The sequence below is a fragment of the Helianthus annuus genome, chromosome 5 (genome assembly GCF_002127325.2).
Source record: "Helianthus annuus cultivar XRQ/B chromosome 5, HanXRQr2.0-SUNRISE, whole genome shotgun sequence".
Taxonomy (NCBI): Eukaryota; Viridiplantae; Streptophyta; class Magnoliopsida; order Asterales; family Asteraceae; genus Helianthus; species Helianthus annuus.
This window is the reverse complement of record NC_035437.2, coordinates 139,467,927-139,488,519: the sequence shown is the minus strand read 5'-3', so window position 1 is coordinate 139,488,519 and position 20,593 is coordinate 139,467,927. Positions and strand designations below refer to the sequence as shown.

At 35.8% G+C, this 20,593-nt stretch overlaps 1 protein-coding gene and 1 long non-coding RNA gene across 2 annotated transcripts; one reads left to right on the top strand and one right to left on the bottom strand.

The window, feature by feature from the left end:
- Positions 1-73: 73 nt before the first annotated feature.
- On the bottom strand, positions 74-3,180 carry LOC110900266 (protein FAR1-RELATED SEQUENCE 5-like). Its single transcript, XM_022147173.1, has 5 exons — positions 3,099-3,180; positions 2,006-2,816; positions 1,662-1,923; positions 915-1,484; positions 74-862 (listed from the first exon to the last, which is right to left on the bottom strand). Exons 1-5 carry the CDS (start codon positions 3,178-3,180, stop codon positions 74-76), a joined length of 2,514 nt encoding a protein of 837 aa, XP_022002865.1.
- A 6,930-nt stretch (positions 3,181-10,110) lies between these two features.
- LOC110927104 lies at positions 10,111-12,753 on the top strand. The gene is made up of 4 exons (XR_002585509.2): positions 10,111-10,410; positions 10,519-10,646; positions 11,745-11,850; positions 12,238-12,753. It is a non-coding gene; the product is annotated as an uncharacterized LOC110927104 (long non-coding RNA).
- Positions 12,754-20,593: the final 7,840 nt, after the last annotated feature.

Genomic DNA, 20,593 nt, shown 5'->3' with positions numbered 1-20,593 from the left:
AAAAATCACATAAAAAAAAGATAAAAAGTTCAACAAATTGGTTTCGAAATGTTTGTAGATTCAAGAAAAAACTCTAGCCGTCACTGTCGTTAACCTCGAGATCAGTACCGGTTTCGTCTCCTTCGCCATCATTACCGGTTTCGCATCCTTCGCCGTCAGTATCGTTCTCATCTTCTTCGTCGTACTCAGAATGGTCATCGTCTTCTTCCTCGTCAACTTCTTCTTCGGTAGTTGAAGCATCCTTCGTTGGTTTACCTTTTAAAGTTGGACAATTCCTTTTATCATGCTTCCTAACCAGTTTCCCACAAACACTACATTTTCTTCTCTTTTTTTTGAATTTCTTTATTGCTATTTCCCTTGCGCCAACCTGTCGTTTATGCTTACCACAGCCTTTGTTACGGATTTTCTTCGGCGCAGTACACGAGAGCGCCTCTGGTATGGCATGGGAAAGAATTTCCTGGTAGACGACATCCTTCTTATTAATTTCCGGATCATATGGAACTTCTGCAAAGATCCTATCTTTTAATGCTTGTACCTCTGCATCGAGTTCCTCTAATTTATCAATCTTGCCTCTCACTCTGTCTCTACACATTTCCAAATTATCTAATATGTTGCGCCATAATCTTCCGCTACTTGTTTGATCAATAGATAACCTGTTTTCAATGCTATACACACTGCTAGGAATAGCATCTCTCCTCCATCTTGGGTGAATATATTGAGTTGGAATCTTATGTATGTTATGATGGCCAAGTACGCAGAACACATGACGGCATAGATATCCATTTCGGGTAAATCCCATACACTTGCAGGTAACTGATAGATCTTCTTTGTTAAACGTGACCTGCAATTTAAGGGTGAGTTGCTGGGAAAAATGTATTAAATAAAAAAGTATATTGTAATTGTTAGTTGCTAACCTTGAACTCATTTAAAACTTCTGATGTTTGATCTTGGTGAGCAATCACGAAACAGTTTACTCCATCTGACATTGATCGTTCAGCAATATAACTATTCTCCTTACCCTTGAAAATTTCCTTTTGGACATCGAAGAATACTTTTCTCGTATAAATTGCGTTTGCATGACGTTCGATCGGCCATTTAGTTTTGTATTCTGGATTAGTGGTGTCTGTTTGATAAGAGAGTTCACGTTGGTCATTTCGTAACCCATCGACGGACGTATCGTAGCACAACATAAACTGTACCAAAGTATTGTGTGGACTAGAGTTTGATTTGAACAAATGGTTGGCGCTTTCGCACCTAGAAGTAGTCTTCATTAACGTACACATAGGTATTTCGCGAAAATATCCTGGGATCCACTGTTCACGAATCAAATACATCTCAGTCAACCAAGAATGCTCTTGCAAACCGTACTCAGCAATAAGTAAATGCCATCTCTTTTCAAATGTTTCTGGTTTGATGTAAACATTCCATACTAGTTTGTGGAATTTTTTCTTGATTTCCGCGTTCCTTTTGTCGTTACCCTTGATCTAGAAAATAAAGGAGAAAAAAAAAGACTTCAGCATTGTAAAAATCCGATGTACACACGTGTACGTAAGAGTTATAGGTAATAATACACATGTGTACATTTAGTTCAAAATGCCGTTTTTTAAAACCAAGTGTACAAAGTAAGGTCATTATGCTGTATTCATGTTTGTAGCGAATACCTTTGCTGGCAACTTTTGAATAATGTGCCACATACATAGTCTGTGGATGGACTTGTCAAATACGTTGGCGACAGCTTGTTTCATAGCACAATCTTGATCAGTTAATATCAAGAGTGGCTGTTTTCCATTGTGTGCTTCCAGAAATTTTTGGAGTAGCCATGTGTATGATTCAATAGTCTCATTATGTAACAACCCAGCCCCAAAAATTGTGCACTTTTTATGATGGTCAACACCAGTAAAAGGCACAAAAATCATATCGTACCTGTTTGGAAAAAAAGTAATCACCTGTAACTGATAAGTATCAAGTGTTAGAAATTCATAATGAAATTTTTTTAAAAACTCACATATTTGTATGATACGTTGCGTCGAACGCCAAAACGTCACCGAACGCTTCGTAGTTTAGTTTGGAAACGCCATCGCACCAAAATATTAACTGAAGTTCCATATCATCAATATGGGTATCAAAACTGTAATTAACTCTATTTTCGCTTCGAGATTTGAACTTGTCAATTATCATTTGGGCGTCTCTATCGCCAATAAAATCTCGAATGTCACGGCCACAATTTTTGTAGTCCACAACGGTACCGTGAACATTATGGTGACCACCTTTTATCGCAACATGTAACTTGTGGGATTTGGTAGGGCCAAGATTAGCATTGCGGCACTTAGCTATGAACTCTTGTGTAGAAAAATCGAGCTTTCTTCGCTTTAATGATAAGTCAAGATTCTCGGGAGAGGTAAACCCATGGTTGTGTTGTTCAACAAAACCATAGATTTCATAATCAGTTGACTTTTTTATACGACGAAACTTCACACATGCCTTACAATCTGTAACTTTAACATTGGAACGGCGCGATGGTGAAGTTGAGTCGATATCATCAGGGTTAGTTTCTTTATGTTTATGTTTGTTCACTGGCGCCCTTGAGCATAAAACGTATCGCCGAGTCGTAATTATCTCGTTGCCTATTTTTACTTTTTTCGAAGTACCCAAACGGGTGCCAAATCCGGCAAGTTGTGCGTACGCCTCGTACATTGCAATTGCTTGTTCAATCGTATTAAATCTAGCTTTCAAAAACGGTTTGGCTCCATGGGGGACAATGGGTGTCCAGTACCTAGTCCCATTTGGCGTTTCGTAAACATTGCTAGCAACCGACTCTGCCAAAATAAAGTAAAAAAAATAATTAAAAAAAACAAAGACAACAAATGGTTTGGGGTTCCAAGCCCAAAGATCTCATGTCACACACTATCGACAAATCTGTTCATCCGTGTTTTATGCACTAGAACGTGTATTATACACATGTGTACTATCATGTTATACACTATTGACATGGAAAGAACCGTGTGTTATGCACATGTGTACTATCGTTATGGATTAAATAAAACATACCAGCACCCGCCGGAGAAAGATTCAAATATGTTCATCAAGTTTATTGTTACCTGGATGGTCCATTGTTGTAACAAAAATATTATCGCCGTCGTTTTGGTTAGAATTGATATTGTCGATTTCTGGGTCGGCCATGTTTTATCTTGATACACCAGCACCTACCGGAAAAAAAATCGAAAAGATTGAACAATTTATGTCAAACAGACATCAAAAGAAATACATAAAAAAACAGTTAAAGTTGTCGGTCAAAAATTTCAAAACGTAATTGGAACATATTCGCCGGAGATTTATTCCGGCATAATTTTTTGATATCCGGTGTCAAAGCGACTTAAGCAAAAAAAAAAAATGTTACTAATGTCCGGCACGATTTCCGGTTGTTGAAGAAGACGACGTCCGGCCACCATAAATTTCCTGAAACTCACTAACTGTATATGCTATTTATCATGTACAATCCTTGATCGTGAAAATTATGATATGAAAAGATTATGAAATATATTTTTTATAAATATAAAATATGTTAAGATAATCTTTAATAAAATTTGAAAATTTGAATCTTCTATAATCTCATTATTCACGGTCAAACAAAGTGTAACTGAATTGATATTTTAAATTTGGAAATAATAATATAATAATTAAAAATCAATATTAATATGAAGTTACCATCTTACCCTTATCAAATGGATATGAAATCAATGGTTCAAAAGAGTTCACGCAGTTCACGCTGGAGAAAATGTTCACGTTTGAACCTTATCCTTACACTGAAAACCTCTGTTGAGCAGCATATACTGAATATCATCTGTTGTTCTTTAACATCTGTTGACTGATGTGCTCTAAAATATACATATTTTTATATAAATATTCCTACACTTCTGAGTAACTTTAGGGTCATTTTTATTAAATTCTAGTAGTTTCTGGTTCATATATGAATTTTATTGGTTTCAAATAAAAACGGGCTGAACTAAAGTATTTTGACTAATTTTAAGACTCTCGTGTGAATAGGTTTTTTTTATAATTATTATTAACCATCTTTTAACTTAAAGTTGATAATAAATAATTATATTAAATTCTACTTTGTTAAATTTGAATCAATATGTAAAAGTATGGAATTGGGTTGTACTCTAATTTTACTTTTGTGTTGTAAGAATTAAATTGACAGGGTCTTTTTTAGAAAAAAGGTGGACATCTACTATATACGCATACACTAGAAATTCTATAAAATAATACACTAGGGATCACCAAAATTTATTAATTAAAAGAGTTATTAATTAATCGATAAATTAATAATTATTAACTTATATATTAATTAATATTTTATCAGTAGAACTGCTTTCGTCATTGTAAACTTCGATCAACAGATAACATGACTTTTGAGAACTCAGATGAAGGTGGTGAAAACACTCAAGAACTCCAGAATTTGATCAACAAGGCTGGACATGAGGTCTCCAGATGGGCCGCCAAAAACTTAGGAGTGGACAGAAGTAGTAGGCCGCCAACAGAACAGCGATGAAAGTTCTACAATGGAGCCCCCTTCGCGAAACGAAGCTATTAAAGCGGCAATCACATTGAACAATTTCTTGTTGCTATGAGAAAACAACACCAGAAGTTCTTACCATGCTAAGGAAAATTAGAGACGAGATTCAAGGGGAAATTGATTTCAACAAAAAACAAAAGACAATTGAGTCATTCTTCAAAAACCTTCATAAATCATTCATGTAATATGCTATATATAAGGAATTATTAATTTATATTTTATATGGGGTCTAAAGAAATTATCAAAAATGTATTATCTTATAATTTTAGCGAATTATTAATTTAGCACCCTATCTTCGAGTCGGGACCGGCAAAAAATATTATCTTAGAAAGTTTATTAGATAATCGAGTATTAATTTATCGAGTTTCTACTGTATATTTGGATGATCAACAAGGCTGGACATGAGGTCTCCAGATGGGCCGCCAAAAACTTAGGAGTGGAGAGAAGTAGTGGGCCGCCAAAAGAACAACAGCCATGCATGTTCACGCAGTGGGGGAATTGTTTTGCCTATGGGCTTTGAAAGATTGAATGGGAATACTATTTTTATTATTATTCATATATTATACATTATTATATTATTATTATTATTATACAATAGTTGGTTATCTGTCCGTGCGTTGCGGCGGGGATCCGACTATTGCAAAATGTGTGACGGCAACGTAAATAAAAAAGACGTATTAACTATCTTGTTAGGTTAAAAGAACCAAGGAACTATCCTGTTAGGTTAAAAGAACCAACGACTTTATGTTTAAAGATTTTATATATTTTTTAAACAAATTCATTTTAATTTGTATTAATTATATATTTTTTAAACAAACTAATTTTAGTTTGTATTAATATGATTCTAGTTAAAATGATTTTGTAATGTAATTTCCTTGATAGACGGACCTATAAAACTACGGATTTATGGTTGTTGGATAAAAAAGAAAAGAAGAAAAGAAAGAAAACACAGGGACACCCATTTCCTTTTTTCATCTTCATCACCTACCATTTTTCTATAGACACATAGTACAGATTTTATAGAGGATAACCATGGAATTCATGTCATCAACAACATTTATAAAACAAAATATCCAGGTTCATTGCTTCATTGCTGACCCAATTACATTTCTATCTGAATTCATACATTTTTTTCTTAGGGTAACCTAGAACCCTCTTTTTCTATTTTTTTACAGTAAAAAACCTACAGCCCTCTCTATCTATCGCTCTCCGGCAACCGATCGGAATGCTTTTCACTTTCATCATCGGAACGCTCTTTGCTTTCCGATCTACAAAATCAATCAGCACACGCGCGACGCTCTCCACCAGGGCCGGCTCAACCATTTTGGTGGCCTAAGGCGAAGTAAAATCTTGTGGCCTTTTTCCCAAAAAAATGTATGTAATTGAAAGTTAAACTTCAAGGGCCCAAGTGTAATTATTTGAAATATTGTGTTAAAATTTAAAAACAAGAAAAAAAATGTTGAACAAGGGATTCAAACCTGAGTCTCACCAACATCCATACATACACAAAACCACTACACTACCAACCATCATTTGTTGATAACCCGCACCCTAAATCTTTTATAAATGGACTGTGGTCTCATCAAATAATGGAGGCCCTATAGTTTTGGTGGCCCAAGGCCCAAGCCTCATTTGGCTTACCCTTGGGCCGGCCCTGCTCTCCACATGTTCCAGGCGTACCGTCAGCGTCAACCTCCACCCACAGTCGCTGTTTGCTAGACGTCATCGCCACCGCTCTTCAGTTTCTTTCTCAACTCTTGAAAAGAATATTCTCCGGAAAAAAGAAAAATGTATAAATGGCAATACGGTAACATCTATAGTTAGACGAAGGGTATACATGTAATTATGTCGTGCAAAGTAGCACCGACCATTCCTTTTAAGATATTATATATAAATATGAATTTGAAGTTACGATGAACGGTGATAATTATTATTATTTAGGTATTTTTTTATTATATATATGAATTTGAAGTTACGATGAACAGTGATAATTATTATTATTTAGGTATTTTTTAAATGCTTAATAATATATTATTATTATTATTTTTATTATTTACTCTATAATATTTAGAAGTATGAGGAACAATACATATATATTATTTTAATTATCGAATTTATAAATATGCCCTTAAGTGTGAAATTTGGGACGAACTAATTTACGATTTAGTCCCGTTTTAAAATTACGATTTTGCTATCGGTTTAAAATTACGCTTTTACCTCTAGTTCAAAATAAAATTATGCTTTTGCCCTCAGTGAGAAATTACACTTTTGCCCTCGGTTCAAATATACGATTTTGCCCCCTTTAAATTTACAGTTTTGTCATTAGTTTTGTTTTCTTCCTCTCAGGTAAGTTACGATTTTGCCGTCAATTTAAATTTATATTTTTGTCATCGGTTTTGTTTGCTTTCACAGTCAAATTACGATTTTGCCCCGCTTTAAAATTATGATTTTGCCATCAGTTTAAAATTTCGTTTTTACCTCTAATTCAAAATAAAATTATGCTTTTGCTCCCAGTGAAAAATTACAATTTTGCACTCGATTCAAATTTACGATTTTGCCCCGTTTTAAATTTAAAGTTTTGCCATTAGTTTTGTTTTCTTCCTCACAAGTACGATTTTGCCTCCAGTGTATAAGTACAGACACAAGATGGGGGCATAGTGTGAGGCAACTGCCTGGAACTCCCCCATTGGCCCAACTGATTTACGATTTTATCCCCGCTTTAGAATTACGATTTTGCTATCAGTTCAAAATTACGTTTTTACCTCCGGTTCAAAATAAAATTATGCTTTTGCCCACAACTAAAAATTACAACTTTGCCCGCGGTTCAAAGTTACGATTTTGCCCCATTTAGATTTACTGTTTTGCAATTAGTTTTATTTTTCTCCTTCCAGCCAAATTACGATTTTGCCCTCAACTCAAATTTACATTTTTGCCATCGTTTTTCTTTGTTTTGCTGTTTCTTTTCTTTTTTTCTCCTTTTCCGCTTTATATATATATATTATAGTTATTATTGCGGGAAACTATTAAGAAAGACTTTCGCAATTCAGTTAGTTGTATGAACATTCAAATATAGTGAGTGTCTCGGTTTCGATGCCCTACATGAGAAAGAAAATTTTCTATTACCTGCTGCTAAATAAAAGTTTGAGTATCTATTATTCTTAATAATATTTTTTTGTGAATTATTCCTTCTTCTTCTTCTTCTTTTTTTTTTTTTTTTTTTTTTACTTTTACGTTGTTTTCTCTGCTTTTAAATTTGTAACTTTGATAACCAACCGGTATGATACCGGTATTTACGGGTAAAACATCGATAAGTAATGAACTGAACGGGTATCGTACTTATTCCGTTACAAAACAAAACGAATCAATAACGTTTGAATTTCCCGCTGCACAGCGCGGTGAATTTCACTAGTACGTATATTAATAACACTATGAAATGAACAGTAGTTGGAAGGTTAGTTACCTACCTGCCAACCTGCTTCATCTTTTTGGGTTATAAACACATGTCAAGCTTGGTGGCAGGTGGTTTTCAAAACCATTGCACATCCCGGCTTAAAATCCCAAGCCACCATCTACCCTTGATTTTACACATAAATTTGAAGTTACGATGAACAGTGATAATTATTATTATTTAGGTATTTTTTTTTAAATGCTTAATAATATATTAATTATTTTTATTATTTACTCTATAATATTTAGAAGTGTGAGGAACAGTACATATATATTATTTTAATTATCGAATTTATAAATATGACCTTAAGTGTGAAATTCGGGACGAACTAATTTACGATTTAGTTCCGTTTTAAAATTACGATTTTGCCATCGGTTTAAGATTACGCTTTTACCTCCGGTTCAAAATAAAATTATGCTTTTGCCCTCGGTGAGAAATTACACTTTTGCCCTCGGTTCAAATATACGATTTTGCCCCCTTTAAATTTACAGTTTTGCCATTAGTTTTGTTTTCTTCCTCTCAGGTAAGTTACGATTTTGCCGTCAATTTAAATTTATATTTTTGTCATCGGTTTTGTTTGCTTTCCCAGTCAAATTACGATTTTGCCCCGCTTTAAAATTATGATTTTGCCATCAGTTTAAAATTTCGTTTTTACCTCCAATTCAAAATAAAATTATGCTTTTGCTCCCAGTGAAAAATTATAATTTTGCACTCGATTCAAATTTACGATTTTGCCCCGTTTAAATTTAAAGTTTTGCCATTAGTTTTGTTTTCTTCCTCACAAGTACGATTTTGCCCCCAATGTATAAGTACATACACAAGATGGGGGCATAGTGCGAGGCAACTGCCTGGAACTCCCCCATTGGCCCAACCGATTTACGATTTTATCCCCGCTTTAAAATTATGATTTTGCCATCAGTTCAAAATTATGTTTTTACCTCCAGTTCAAAATAAAATTATGCTTTTGCCCACAACTAAAAATTACAACTTTGCCCGCGGTTCAAAGTTACGATTTTGCCCCATTTAGATTTACAGTTTTGCAATTAGTTTTTTTATCTCCTTCCAGCCAAATTACGATTTTGCCCTCAATTCAAATTTACATTTTTGCCAACGTTTTTCTTTATTTTGCTGTTTCTTTTTTTTCTCCTTTTCCGCTTTATATATATATATATATATATATATATATATATATATATATATATATATATATATATTATAGTTATTATTGCGGGAAACTATTAAGAAAGACTTTCGCAATTCAGTTAGTTGTATGAACATTCAAATATAGTGAGTGTCTCGGGGTTCGATGCCCTTCATGAGAAAGAAAATTTTCTATTACCTGCTGCTAAATAAAAGTTTGAGTATCTATTATTCTTAATAACATTTTCCGTGATTTATTCCTTCTTCTTTTTTTTAAAAAAACTTTTACGTTGTTTTCTCTGCTTTTAAATTTGTAATTTTGATAACTAACCGGTATGATACCGGTATTTACGGGTAAAACATCGGTAAGTAATGAACTGAACGAGTATCGTGCTTATCCTGTTACAAAACAAGACGAATCGATAACATTTGAATTTCCCGCTGCGCAGCGTGGTGAATTTTACTAGTACATATATTAATAACACTATGAAATGAACGGTAATTGGAAGGTTAGTCACCTACCTGCCAACCTACTTCATCTTTTTGGGTTAGCCCACATGTAATGGGGCGCGATTATTGTTATGGCGCCGGTATGGAGCCCCCCACACCGCCCCCCCCAGCGCGAAGATCAAAAAAAAAAAGGCTGGCGTGAAAAATTTCGCGGCGCGAGAAGGTTTCCATTTTCCATTTTGGTCACTGCATTTTACACTTTGGTCCCTGCATTAAAACACTTTGGTCCCTGCATTTTACACTTTGGTCCCTGCATTTTACACTTTGGTTATGATGAGGTAGGGCTTTATGACTACGGCCTCAAGCCCCATAAAGCCCCGGGATGACGTGGCATGCCACATGGCGCATAACGCCCCTTTGGGGGCTTTATGACTACACATGGCCTTATAAACACATGTCAAGCTTGGTGGCGGGTGGTTTTCAAAACCATTTCACATCCCGGCTTAAAATCCCAAACCACCATCTACCCTTAATTTTACACATAATACAAACCCTAGAGAGAGGGGTGAGAGAGAGAGAGATATGCAGATGTCTATAGATAGAAAGGGAGTGTGGAGCAGAATCGTGATGGAGTGGTGGCTGACCACCGCCACCTTTGGCGGCACCACCCGATTCCGGCGCGTCACCGACCCCACTAACGGTACAATGGCTGAGTGTTTGAGAGAGAGAGAGAGGGGCTGTGTAGACGATGGCCTTGACGACGGTTAGCATTCCGACCAAATCAGACCAGATTCCGGTAAGGTCCGAACCTATTTGCATGCTTCATTCTTTGTTATATTGGTTCAAAATGAGTCTTGTAAGGATCATATATTCTAATTACGTTAACACAAGTGTTCCGGTGAAGGTACGACTAGGGTTCTAGGGAGTAGTGCCAGCAAGGAGGATCAGTTGATGATCCGGTGAGTAGATTAAAGCCTGTACGGGAGTTCTTCAAGTGAATCAGCAACTGTCCAGGCCGACTCTACATATATGGTAAGCCACGAACTACTTCTGGCCATATATGTGAATTTCGGTTATATAATCAAGTCTAAATGTGTAGAAACAGTGACGAGGAGTAGGGCACCGTTGGAATTGGGGGCTGGTTAGGTGAATTTGATTTCTGGTTTTGGTGTGTTTTAAGGATTTGTGAATTGTTGCAAGAATGGACCCCTAATATGCTGAATTTTGGGCAATTGCACTTCAAGTTCTTGACCAAAAAGTTTCATTGTTAGATGAAACCATGTTTTATATTTGTTAGGTTTCTTTAAATACATATATTAATAAAACAATGGAAATGAATAGTGATTGTGAACGTGGGTTGTTTGGATCGACCTATTTGGCCGGTCATCCTCCCTTGAAACACGTGTCTTCCAGGTTTACACTTTACCCCTCTAAGGGTGTTGCTTCATATAAGAGAGAGCGGGAATAGAGAGAAAGGAGAAAGGGAGAGAGGAGGGTGGTGACAGGAAGGTGAACACCACCACTCACCAGGGTAACCAACTAGTGTCTCTATTTGGTGGGGGTTTTCTGACCTCCATACGAACGCTGGGGGCGCTCTATTTACCACGATCTCTGTTTCTCTCTCTACAAATCTCTCTCCAACGACCGGGAAATTAACATTGTGTGTTTTCGTGGTTTGTTCCGATTGTCCTATTTGGGCGGTCATCCCCCTGGAGACACATGTCTTCCAGCTTTACGCCTTACCCCTCTTTAAGAGGAGGGTCACCACGTACGGATTCCTACCGTCATCGCGGCGGAGAGTTTCAACACAAACCTTCACCGACGTTTTAGGAGACGGTGGATGGGGCTCTTGTGAGGTTTCGGCCTTACGCCTGCTCAACGATGCTGGCTTGCTACATGGTATGGCAACTTCAGTTGCAAATGTAACGCCATTGAGCGTGTTCAACGATGATGATGATCTTTTAAGATCTGAGTCGATCGGTGTTGGTTATTTTGTTTGTTTCGTTTTCTGAGTGATAAAATGTTGGGTAAGATGAATAAGGTGTTTTGGTCCTACCTGTTTTCATTGTTGGGTAGCAATCAAACAAAATGTAGGTGATACCTTTTTGTGGTGTTATGTTGTTTTTGCAGTGGGCAACCTCCTCTTATATACGACCGAAGGGACAGCAGACGACATTTCTTTCTGAGCTATCGGCATCGCCTCTTTCATTCTTCCCCAGCCGCTGATCGGAAACTTGTAAGTCCCATATGTATCTCTATCATCTTCATTACTTACTTAACATCATTATATTGTTTGTTCTTCACTGTATTTCATATGTCATAATTAGGTTTTTTACGTCACTAGCACTCGGTTGGTAGATTCATTATATTGTTTAGATCTGATATTGTAACAATCGGTTTGCTGATAAATCATCTGGTAGCCTCGTCAATTGCATATTCGAATCCATGACTGTTTGCTTGAGAACCTATTTTTTCTAATTTTGTAACTTTTAATGGCGTTCAGTGTTTGTAAATTGTGAGTTAGTTAACAAAAAATTATCTGTTTAGCTGTTTAGGAACTGTTAATAATATTCGTTTTTTATTATGTTGTTTTTTTCTATTTTTTTTGTTTTTTGTTTTGAAGATTTGGTCTAAAAGGCTGAGAATATGTTGGGGATTGTAAGGCGGAACATTGGGGGCGCCGGCGGCTTATCTTCTCGAGTAAATGAAATGATGTGGCATCTGGTTTAACAAGCAAAGATATTGTTGGAACGAAAATGGGTTAATGTTTTGTGTTTATTCAGGGGTTGGGGAATTATATGATGAGGTTAAGACCTGTAGCGTTAGCCCTGAGGAATTACTCATCTGGAGGCAAAGAGGTGATTTTGAGTTTTGATTTCTATTTGGTCACTGAACCATACACAAAAGCATATGGACCACCATAATGTGCTCCAGTAGATGGATGTTCGACTAACACGGCTGAATGAAACGAATTAAGGTAACCTATGAAACGAAGATTTTGTTTGGCGACTTTTAAATCGATGTTAGAAGTCTATATGTTGTAACAGAAAACATGTTATTGGAGAAATCAACATGTTTTTTCTTTTAAATAACATAGATTTGATGTGTAAATTTTTTATATGAATGGAAGTTTTGAAAATTCGATCTAATAAAAGATAATAGATGGGAGTATTAGAGCAGTTGGAACAAGTTCATGAGCATATCATACTGGATATTTGGTCTTAAATATTAACAGTGTGTATGTTTAGGAAAAAAACATGAGTACTTTACTGTATTTTATGAAGATTAAATCGGATAATGGTCTTCAATTTTCGTTTTGAGCTTGAGATTGCTTTTTTGCTGTTCTGTTTTAAGGCTTTGTGTTGACTGTCGTGAATAGTTGTAACTGAATGCCGAAGTGATACTCTTGCCAAATGTCGGTAACTTGAAATTAGTTGTCATCTTTCAAGTTTTTTTTTCAAATTTATTGAGAAACTAAAGATGTTAACTGTGTTAGGGGGGTTTATTGTTGAATCTAAATCACATGGGCTAGGTTTGGGTTGGGAGTAGGGCTGTAAACGAACCAAACGAACACGAACGAGGTCATGTTCGTGTTCGTTCGTTAAGGAAATTAACATGTTCGCAAAATGTTCACGAACGCATACCGAACATAAGTTTATGTTCGTGTTCGTTCGTTAAGGAAATTCAGTTGTTCACGAACAGTTCGTAAACACTGATCTCGAACACAAACGAATGCAAGAAAATAAAAACGAACGAAAACGAACATTTAATTTGAAAATAAAAAATAAAAACATTGTTATCCTTAAACATTATATAAGTAGTTAAACACAACCATCAAATGATAAATCGAAACACAAGAAGTCTACTACACCACCAAATAACGAATCAAGTTTAACTAACTTAAACATAATTATCCCAAAAAATGGCTTAGAATGTCCAAATTTTAGCTAACTTAGAAAAAATAGGGCTTAAAGTTTTCAATATGTTAGATAAAAGGTTTATTATTTATTATTTTTTAATACAATCAAACGAACATGAACGAATGTAACCGAACATATTACCGAACGTTCACGAACGCAGTCGAACGAACGAGACTTGTGTTCGTGTTCGTTCGCTAAGCTAGCTGAACGAAATTTGTTGTTCGTGTTCGTTCATTAAGCTAATCGAACGAACATAAACGAACTTCCCGCTGAACGGTTCACGAACTGTTCGCTGAACGTTCGGTTCGTTTACAACCCTAGTTGGGAGTTCTGATTCTAAAAGTGGTCTGTGCAATTACAAAACTTAGTATCGATAGCTGAGATATTAAATGTGAGTTTGTTACATTTCAAGATCAAAATAAGCTCACCCTTTATTTAGAGAAAGCATGAGTGGTAAATGCAGTTAACATCTATTTTTGTTAGTTGGTTAATCATTAGGTATTCTCATTGACTGACACGTTTGCAACGTAACGAGAAGAGTTGTAGATTAAGATAGACTAATTATCTTATCTATGATGGCTGGGACTAAAGCGGTCAATGTCACATTACACGAGGAGGAGATCATAATGGCTCCATATATTTTTTAGATTCATGGCATTATTTAGTAAATCTGCATTGAATTTTTTTTCGCTACATCCTATTATGTTGTCAAACCGGGAACGAATTGGTTTAGCGCGCCGCAATGCGCGCGGGTGTACAACTAGTTAATAATAAATAAACCCTATGTGAATATGTGGGTGGTTAACAGACGGAAGGAGGCATAAGGAGGATTCCCACTATAGTTCGAAACACGTCAGTGGGAGGAATCCCATTTATTTTCGAAAGCAGAAAACAAAAGTGTGATTGCAGAAGACAAGGCAGAGTTCGACGTGCAGAAATAGAAAGAAAAAGACTATTGGTTCGAGCTTCAAGTCGCGATCAAGATTCAAGTCCGGGTTTGCAAATATTTAGCGTTCAGTTTTAATAAATTTATTTTTTTTAAACTTGATACCATGACTTATTTGTTATTCAAGACTTGTTTCTTTTTCTTGACTATGATTCTTGGCTAGTTATTTTTCTACCCAGGTTTGTGATGATTATTCGTGTCAATTGGTAATTTGTCGGCTTTTGGTAATTTTGTGATGGATAAATATTAAAGTAAGAGACCTAAATATTTTTTACTAGATGTGTGTGCATACTTTATTCTAATTTATTATCTTATAAATGTTCCTCGTGTATCTTTGTGAATGTCTTTCATGTATAGATGCATGTTAGTTACCTACTTTGTGTTTGTTACTAGTTATGGTTTATGGTGCACATATTCCATAGGAACGTTGTTTGATAATTTAGAGGAGTTAAGTGTTCCACCTATTCTTCAGACCGGAAGGAGATAAATAGTTAGGATTGTCTTTGGTGCTAGATGTTTAGGAGCAGTGAGACCGGGAGGAGATCTGTCTAAGTTCCCTAGTATTATTTGTTTTCCTAAGTCTTGTCAAGAGTTTTTAGGTTACCCTGTATACTCTAGGGTGTATTATGATTAGTGAGACCGAGAGGAGATCTAGTCTTTGGGTACTTTAGTATTGTTGGAGAGACCGGGAGGTGATCCAACCCATACCAGTGAGCTTTATTTGACCTTTAGGAGCTTAGGAGAAGTTGATGAGACCGGGAGGAGATTCAACTTATCTTTAGTCTTAGAGTGTCGTAATATTAGAACTTGGTTCCATCATAGTTACCATTGCTGAGAGAAAACCGAGAGTCACAGATAGGATTCCAAACCTAGGTAGTACTTTCTCATCCTTGATTTCACCTTAGTAGCCTTCAGCCTGCGTCTAGGTAGTCTAGTTCGTCTTAGTTAATTCCTTTAGTTTAATTAGTTAAAACCCCAAAAATCCAATCAAATCAAATAAAGCAGTTAAGTAATTAGTTGAGTCAGAGTCTACTGTAGCGTCGCTAGTGTCTCGTGGGTTCGATACTCGGACTTCATTAGACTTTTCTACGTACGATAGGTACACTTGCCTGTCAGTGGTCTAGCATTTAGAGAGTCTTAGTTTATAAATTTAAAACTAGGGTGTCTAGATTAGGTTAGTTTTTTTATCAGACCATAATTTGCACTTCATTAACCCATAGCAGACCTTTGCTTCTTCAAACCTTCTTCAGACTTTGTCTTCATCAGCAAATGATCACTTCAAACAGATGTTCTCTTTGGGAAAACTTTACCTTTGACAGACATTTAGGGTAACATATGTTAAGTGTTTGTAATTGAAAGGAGGTAATTCTTCAAAAAACTGTTGACTTACCAAACATCTGTTCAGACACAATTCAACATCAACATAATCTAAATCAATGATATTATATAGTGAAATATCTTACAGCCCGAAGGTCGGATTTCAATTCACTGTAGGTTAAACAATCTAGCATGAAAAACGTGTACATTTAATATAAACATGTAAAATTATATTTAAAACAACAGCTTTTAATGCAAAACATCTAATAGCCTAACAAACTCCCTACATCTGCTATTAGCCTCTGCACTATTACATTGAAAACCTCTGTTGAGCAGCATCTAGCGAATATCATCTGTTTTTCTTTAAGATCTGTTGACCCATAGCAGACCTTTGCTTCTTCAAACTTTCTTTAGACTTTGTCTTCATCAGCATAGGATCACTTCAAACAGATGTTCTCTTTGGGCCAATTTTACCTTTGACCAGAGCCGTTCTAACGTTTCTGGAGGCCCTAAGCGAACTACAAAGTCAGGGCCTTATTATTGGTATAAATGAATTGAGATTGAGATTTGAGACATCAAATAACCAGAGCGATTTTTTTTCCTAATATCGGCCCTAATTTCGCTCAATCCGCAATCAATTTCACATTGCTTACTCAAAAGACGCCAACTAGGGTTGATGTGTTGCGTGCGTGGACAGTGCGGACTCCTAGTGTAAAATTCTAAATATTAGGCCTAGAAACGTTGTTTAAATGGCAAAAAAACAAGTCTAATATATGTAAATAAATAAAATTGGAGGCGTTTGTTTTTTGGTGGCCCTAGGTGTTAGCCTAGGTTGATAAGCCTTACGGGCCAGCCCTGCCTTTGACAGACATTTAGAGTAGCAGATGTTGAGTATTTGTAACTAAGAGGAGGAAATTCTTCAAAAAACTGGTGACTTACCAAATAATAAAAAAACAATAAAATTTCAAACCTCTGGCATAAAAAAAAAAATAAAAAAAATCTCTTCATTTAAAGAACAACAATACTCTACATGGTAAACACATTCTTCTACCACTTCAGCGGACACGGACGCTGGGAACCTCTGTTAGGCAACAACAGATGTTGGCAATAGTGGCAAGTCAACAGTCGTTAGATTAGCAGAGGATCACTTCAAACAGATGTTCTCTTTGGGCAGACTTTACCTTTGACATACATTTAGAATAGCAGATGTTGAATATTTGTAATTGAGAAAAGGAAATTCTTCAAAAAACTGTTGACTTAACTCAACTGTCATCTTAAATCACAAGTTTGTATTGATATAATCATACATTTTTCATTTAGCCATATTATCGAGCAGCTTGTATGCATACTTACAATACAATATAGAAAGATCCAACTTTGTTTAATTCACCCCAAAATCATAAGTTCAAACAAATGTGTTCATGAATTTAATCATTTATGGTAAAATAATAGCCTTGCAAAGTAAAACTGAAAAGAACTTACCTCCAAAATCCAAAGAACCTATATACAAAAGTGGTGAAGAAGACACAAAAGGGGTGAAGAACATGCCGATTGTGGTGAAGTTTGCAATTCAAAATCCAATGGAATCAATTTGACGCCTTGAATCACATGATGGAATGATAGATTAGAAAGAGGGATCAGTCTCTCGGTCTTCAAACAAGAACCGAATAGCTAAGACCGATGAAGACTGATACCTGAAATAAACAACAAGGTCTTCTAGTCGGTTCTTTATATTTCAGTCTCTCGGGTTTCAGTTCGGGTCTGGTCGGTTACTTCATTATGCTCACTCCTAGTTAAATTGAACGCTTTTTGTTTGGTTCATTTAGTTTCGATTAATAGCCAAAACCAAGGAATTCAAAATCTGGCAACGAAGGATGTGTTACCACTTATCTCAGCAGAACAGTGGTTGCTTCAGGTCCAAAAAACCATAAATCCGGCAACGAAGGATGTGTTATAACTTTATGGTTGGTTTATGGTCTGTGTGGCCCTTCTGTAACGAGTACCAAAAAAAAAAAAAACAAACACAAATGTTCCAAATAAGCTTGCAGATTATCCCCAGAAGGATTTTCAAAAATTAGAGCTCGATGCTAAGGCATTCGGGATACTGGCCATGTCCTTACCCAATGAAATCAATGCTGGATTGCTCCACTATGAGAATGCCAGGGAATTAATTATTGGATGCTTTGAATGAACATTTTGGTGGTATAGATGAGGTACAAGAGAACAACAAAGAGATATTGAATCAACAATATGAGAATTTCACTCATGTCAAGGGAGAATCTCTGACTCAACAGTTGAGCGATTTAACTGCTTAATCAGTGAGCTAAGGCTTGTTGATCAAACTTATACTAACGCTACTCTAAGTCACAATTTTTTTAGATCCCTGCATGATAAGTGGAATACAATAGCAATTGTTTTGAGAAATTCAGTTGGATTCAAAGAAAAAGAAATGACTCTAACACAACTTCATGGTAAACTTCTCACTTATGAGAGAGAACTTAATCAAAAACAGGAGTTGTTGTCACTAGGAAAGTCGGCTGGTGATTACACCTATGGTAACACAACTTTAATGAGTCATGATGGATCATCATCAACAAACAATATGAGTGATCAAAGTTATGATCGTTTTGTTGACATAACTTCTAGATATAATTCCCAAATTAACTCATCATTTGTTGGAAACCAAAACCTTGCTCTTATGATGAGTGATCAACAACCATGGACCCAACTGATCAAGAGGAATTTGATCTTCCAGACCAGCTTACCCTACTAAGCATCAAGTCTAACAAATTTTATAATAAAAATTGGTAGATGGTATTCTGGTTTAGATGGTAAGGGTAAATTTGAAAAAGATAAATCCATGGTTGAGTGTTATATATGTCACAAGCTATGACACTTTTTTAGAGAATGTAAAAGTCCTACACATAACCCCCATCCTATGTGACTTACCGTAGTCAAATGAATCAATCTAATTTTGTTATTGCATCACACTCAAGTTTTCAAAATACACATTACTATCCAAACACACAGTCCACTGCTCACTTTGTTCATGGACCAGCTCAAGTGCCATATCAATATGTTAATGGGCCACCACAGTACCAAATTGCTCATGTCACTATGCCACAAGCACCTATCCAAACACTCCCAGTCTAATATTCAATCTCAGACTCAAGCACCAGAAACTATTCAACAAAGCTTTTCACTCAAAGCTTTGTAGACTGGAGCAGTTTGCCTAAGGATTTGAATGATGAGAATTTTGGTATGATTGATATGGACCAAGAAAACAAAAACCTTGCACTTGTGACATTTGAGATCATAGGTGAGGCTTTAGATCAAAGCACCAGTGTTTCACCTAGTGTTTCACCTGAAACTATTGGTGAGAAAACTCTGAAAGATCAGAAAAGATCTTGAGTCAAACCATAAACTCTCATAAAGAAGCTCTCAAATAAAAAGATCAAGTTATCTCAAACCTAAAACATAAAGCCACAATTCACAATACACAGTTAGGGTCACTACTCACAAAGTATCAAACATGTCAAAAGGAGCTTGAATCCACCAAGGTAAACTGGTAGAAATGTGTGGAATCATGTAAAGGTTTTGAGATTCTCTTAAACCAACAATCACAAAGCAATGTAAAATTTGGTGTTGGGTACTATCAAACACAAGGACCCAATAACTACACTCCCTAAACCCAGATAAAGGATAAAGGATGAGACTGAGTTTATACCAAAAATAAATAAATGAGAAGGAGATTGTTATCACAAACCCCAATGGGGTGGATATCACTACTGACAGACCTAAATGCTAGTCAAATGCAAATCCTTGTCCCTTACAAAACATCCATAACCAACACAACTCAAAATGACCTGATGAAATATGTGTTGATAAGGGTTTCAAACCAATGAACTTTGTACTCTAAAGGGAAAATAGCTCAAACAGTTGTCCCTCGGATTGTATCATCTCAAACTACTGGACCCAAACAAGGCTCTAAAGCCAAATCAAAATCTGTTTCGAAAAGGGGTAAAGGCACATTGTTTTGCAGTGTTTATGAAAGAACAAATCACAACACGGAGGATTGCTATATGGTCATTGCATATGAGAAAAGTAAAACAATGGATCTAGAAAACTTTTAAGAAAAGCTAGTTTTCTATCCATGTAGTGAATCTAGTTACTGTGAGTCACATAATCATTTGAAGTGTTTAACACTATTGAGACTGAAGTCACAAAGGCCCTAAACCATAGAAAATCCACTAGACCTGTTGAAGTAACTAATGCACCACCTGCTAACCAAAATAGAACAAATACCATTCTATCCTCATCGGTATAAGCCAAGGATGTTTGATCAAAGTGCTTAAATAAAAGCACCTGCAGAGAACCAACAACTAATAAAGATGGTACAATAGTTGACCATGAGTCAATATGGTAGTCAAAGTCATCTCACTAGAGTTTTATTTCAAAATATAAAAATAATATAAAAACAAAAAAAATATTTTTTAAATAAAAAATATAATATATATAGTCATAGGTTCGTGTAAGAAGGACATTCTTCGTAAGAAGTGTGAGAAGGCACAAGAATTGACATGTAGGCATCATGTTTTTGGATTTAGGCATGACGTTTTGGGTTGTTTTGACAAGAAAAACACCAAACATAACAATTTAAAACACAATGCAATGTATTATAGGCATAAAATCTAAAACACAACTAAAACACAATGCCTAACATTTAAAACTTAACGTTCTTGGCATTGTGTTTTAAGTTTTAAGCCTATTATTCATTACATTGTCTCTTAATTTGT

Bases quoted from the DNA above. Each gene is read 5' to 3' on its own strand.
- LOC110900266 (XM_022147173.1), bottom strand. From the start codon at position 3,180: ATGGCCGACCCAGAAATCGACAATATCAATTCTAACCAAAACGACGGC. The intron at 1,485-1,661 runs GTATTCGCTACA...TTTATTTTCTAG, and splicing joins TTCAAAAGTTGCCAGCAAAG to ATCAAGGGTAACGACAAAAG. The intron at 863-914 runs GTTAGCAACTAA...CATTTTTCCCAG, and splicing joins AAGTTTTAAATGAGTTCAAG to CAACTCACCCTTAAATTGCA.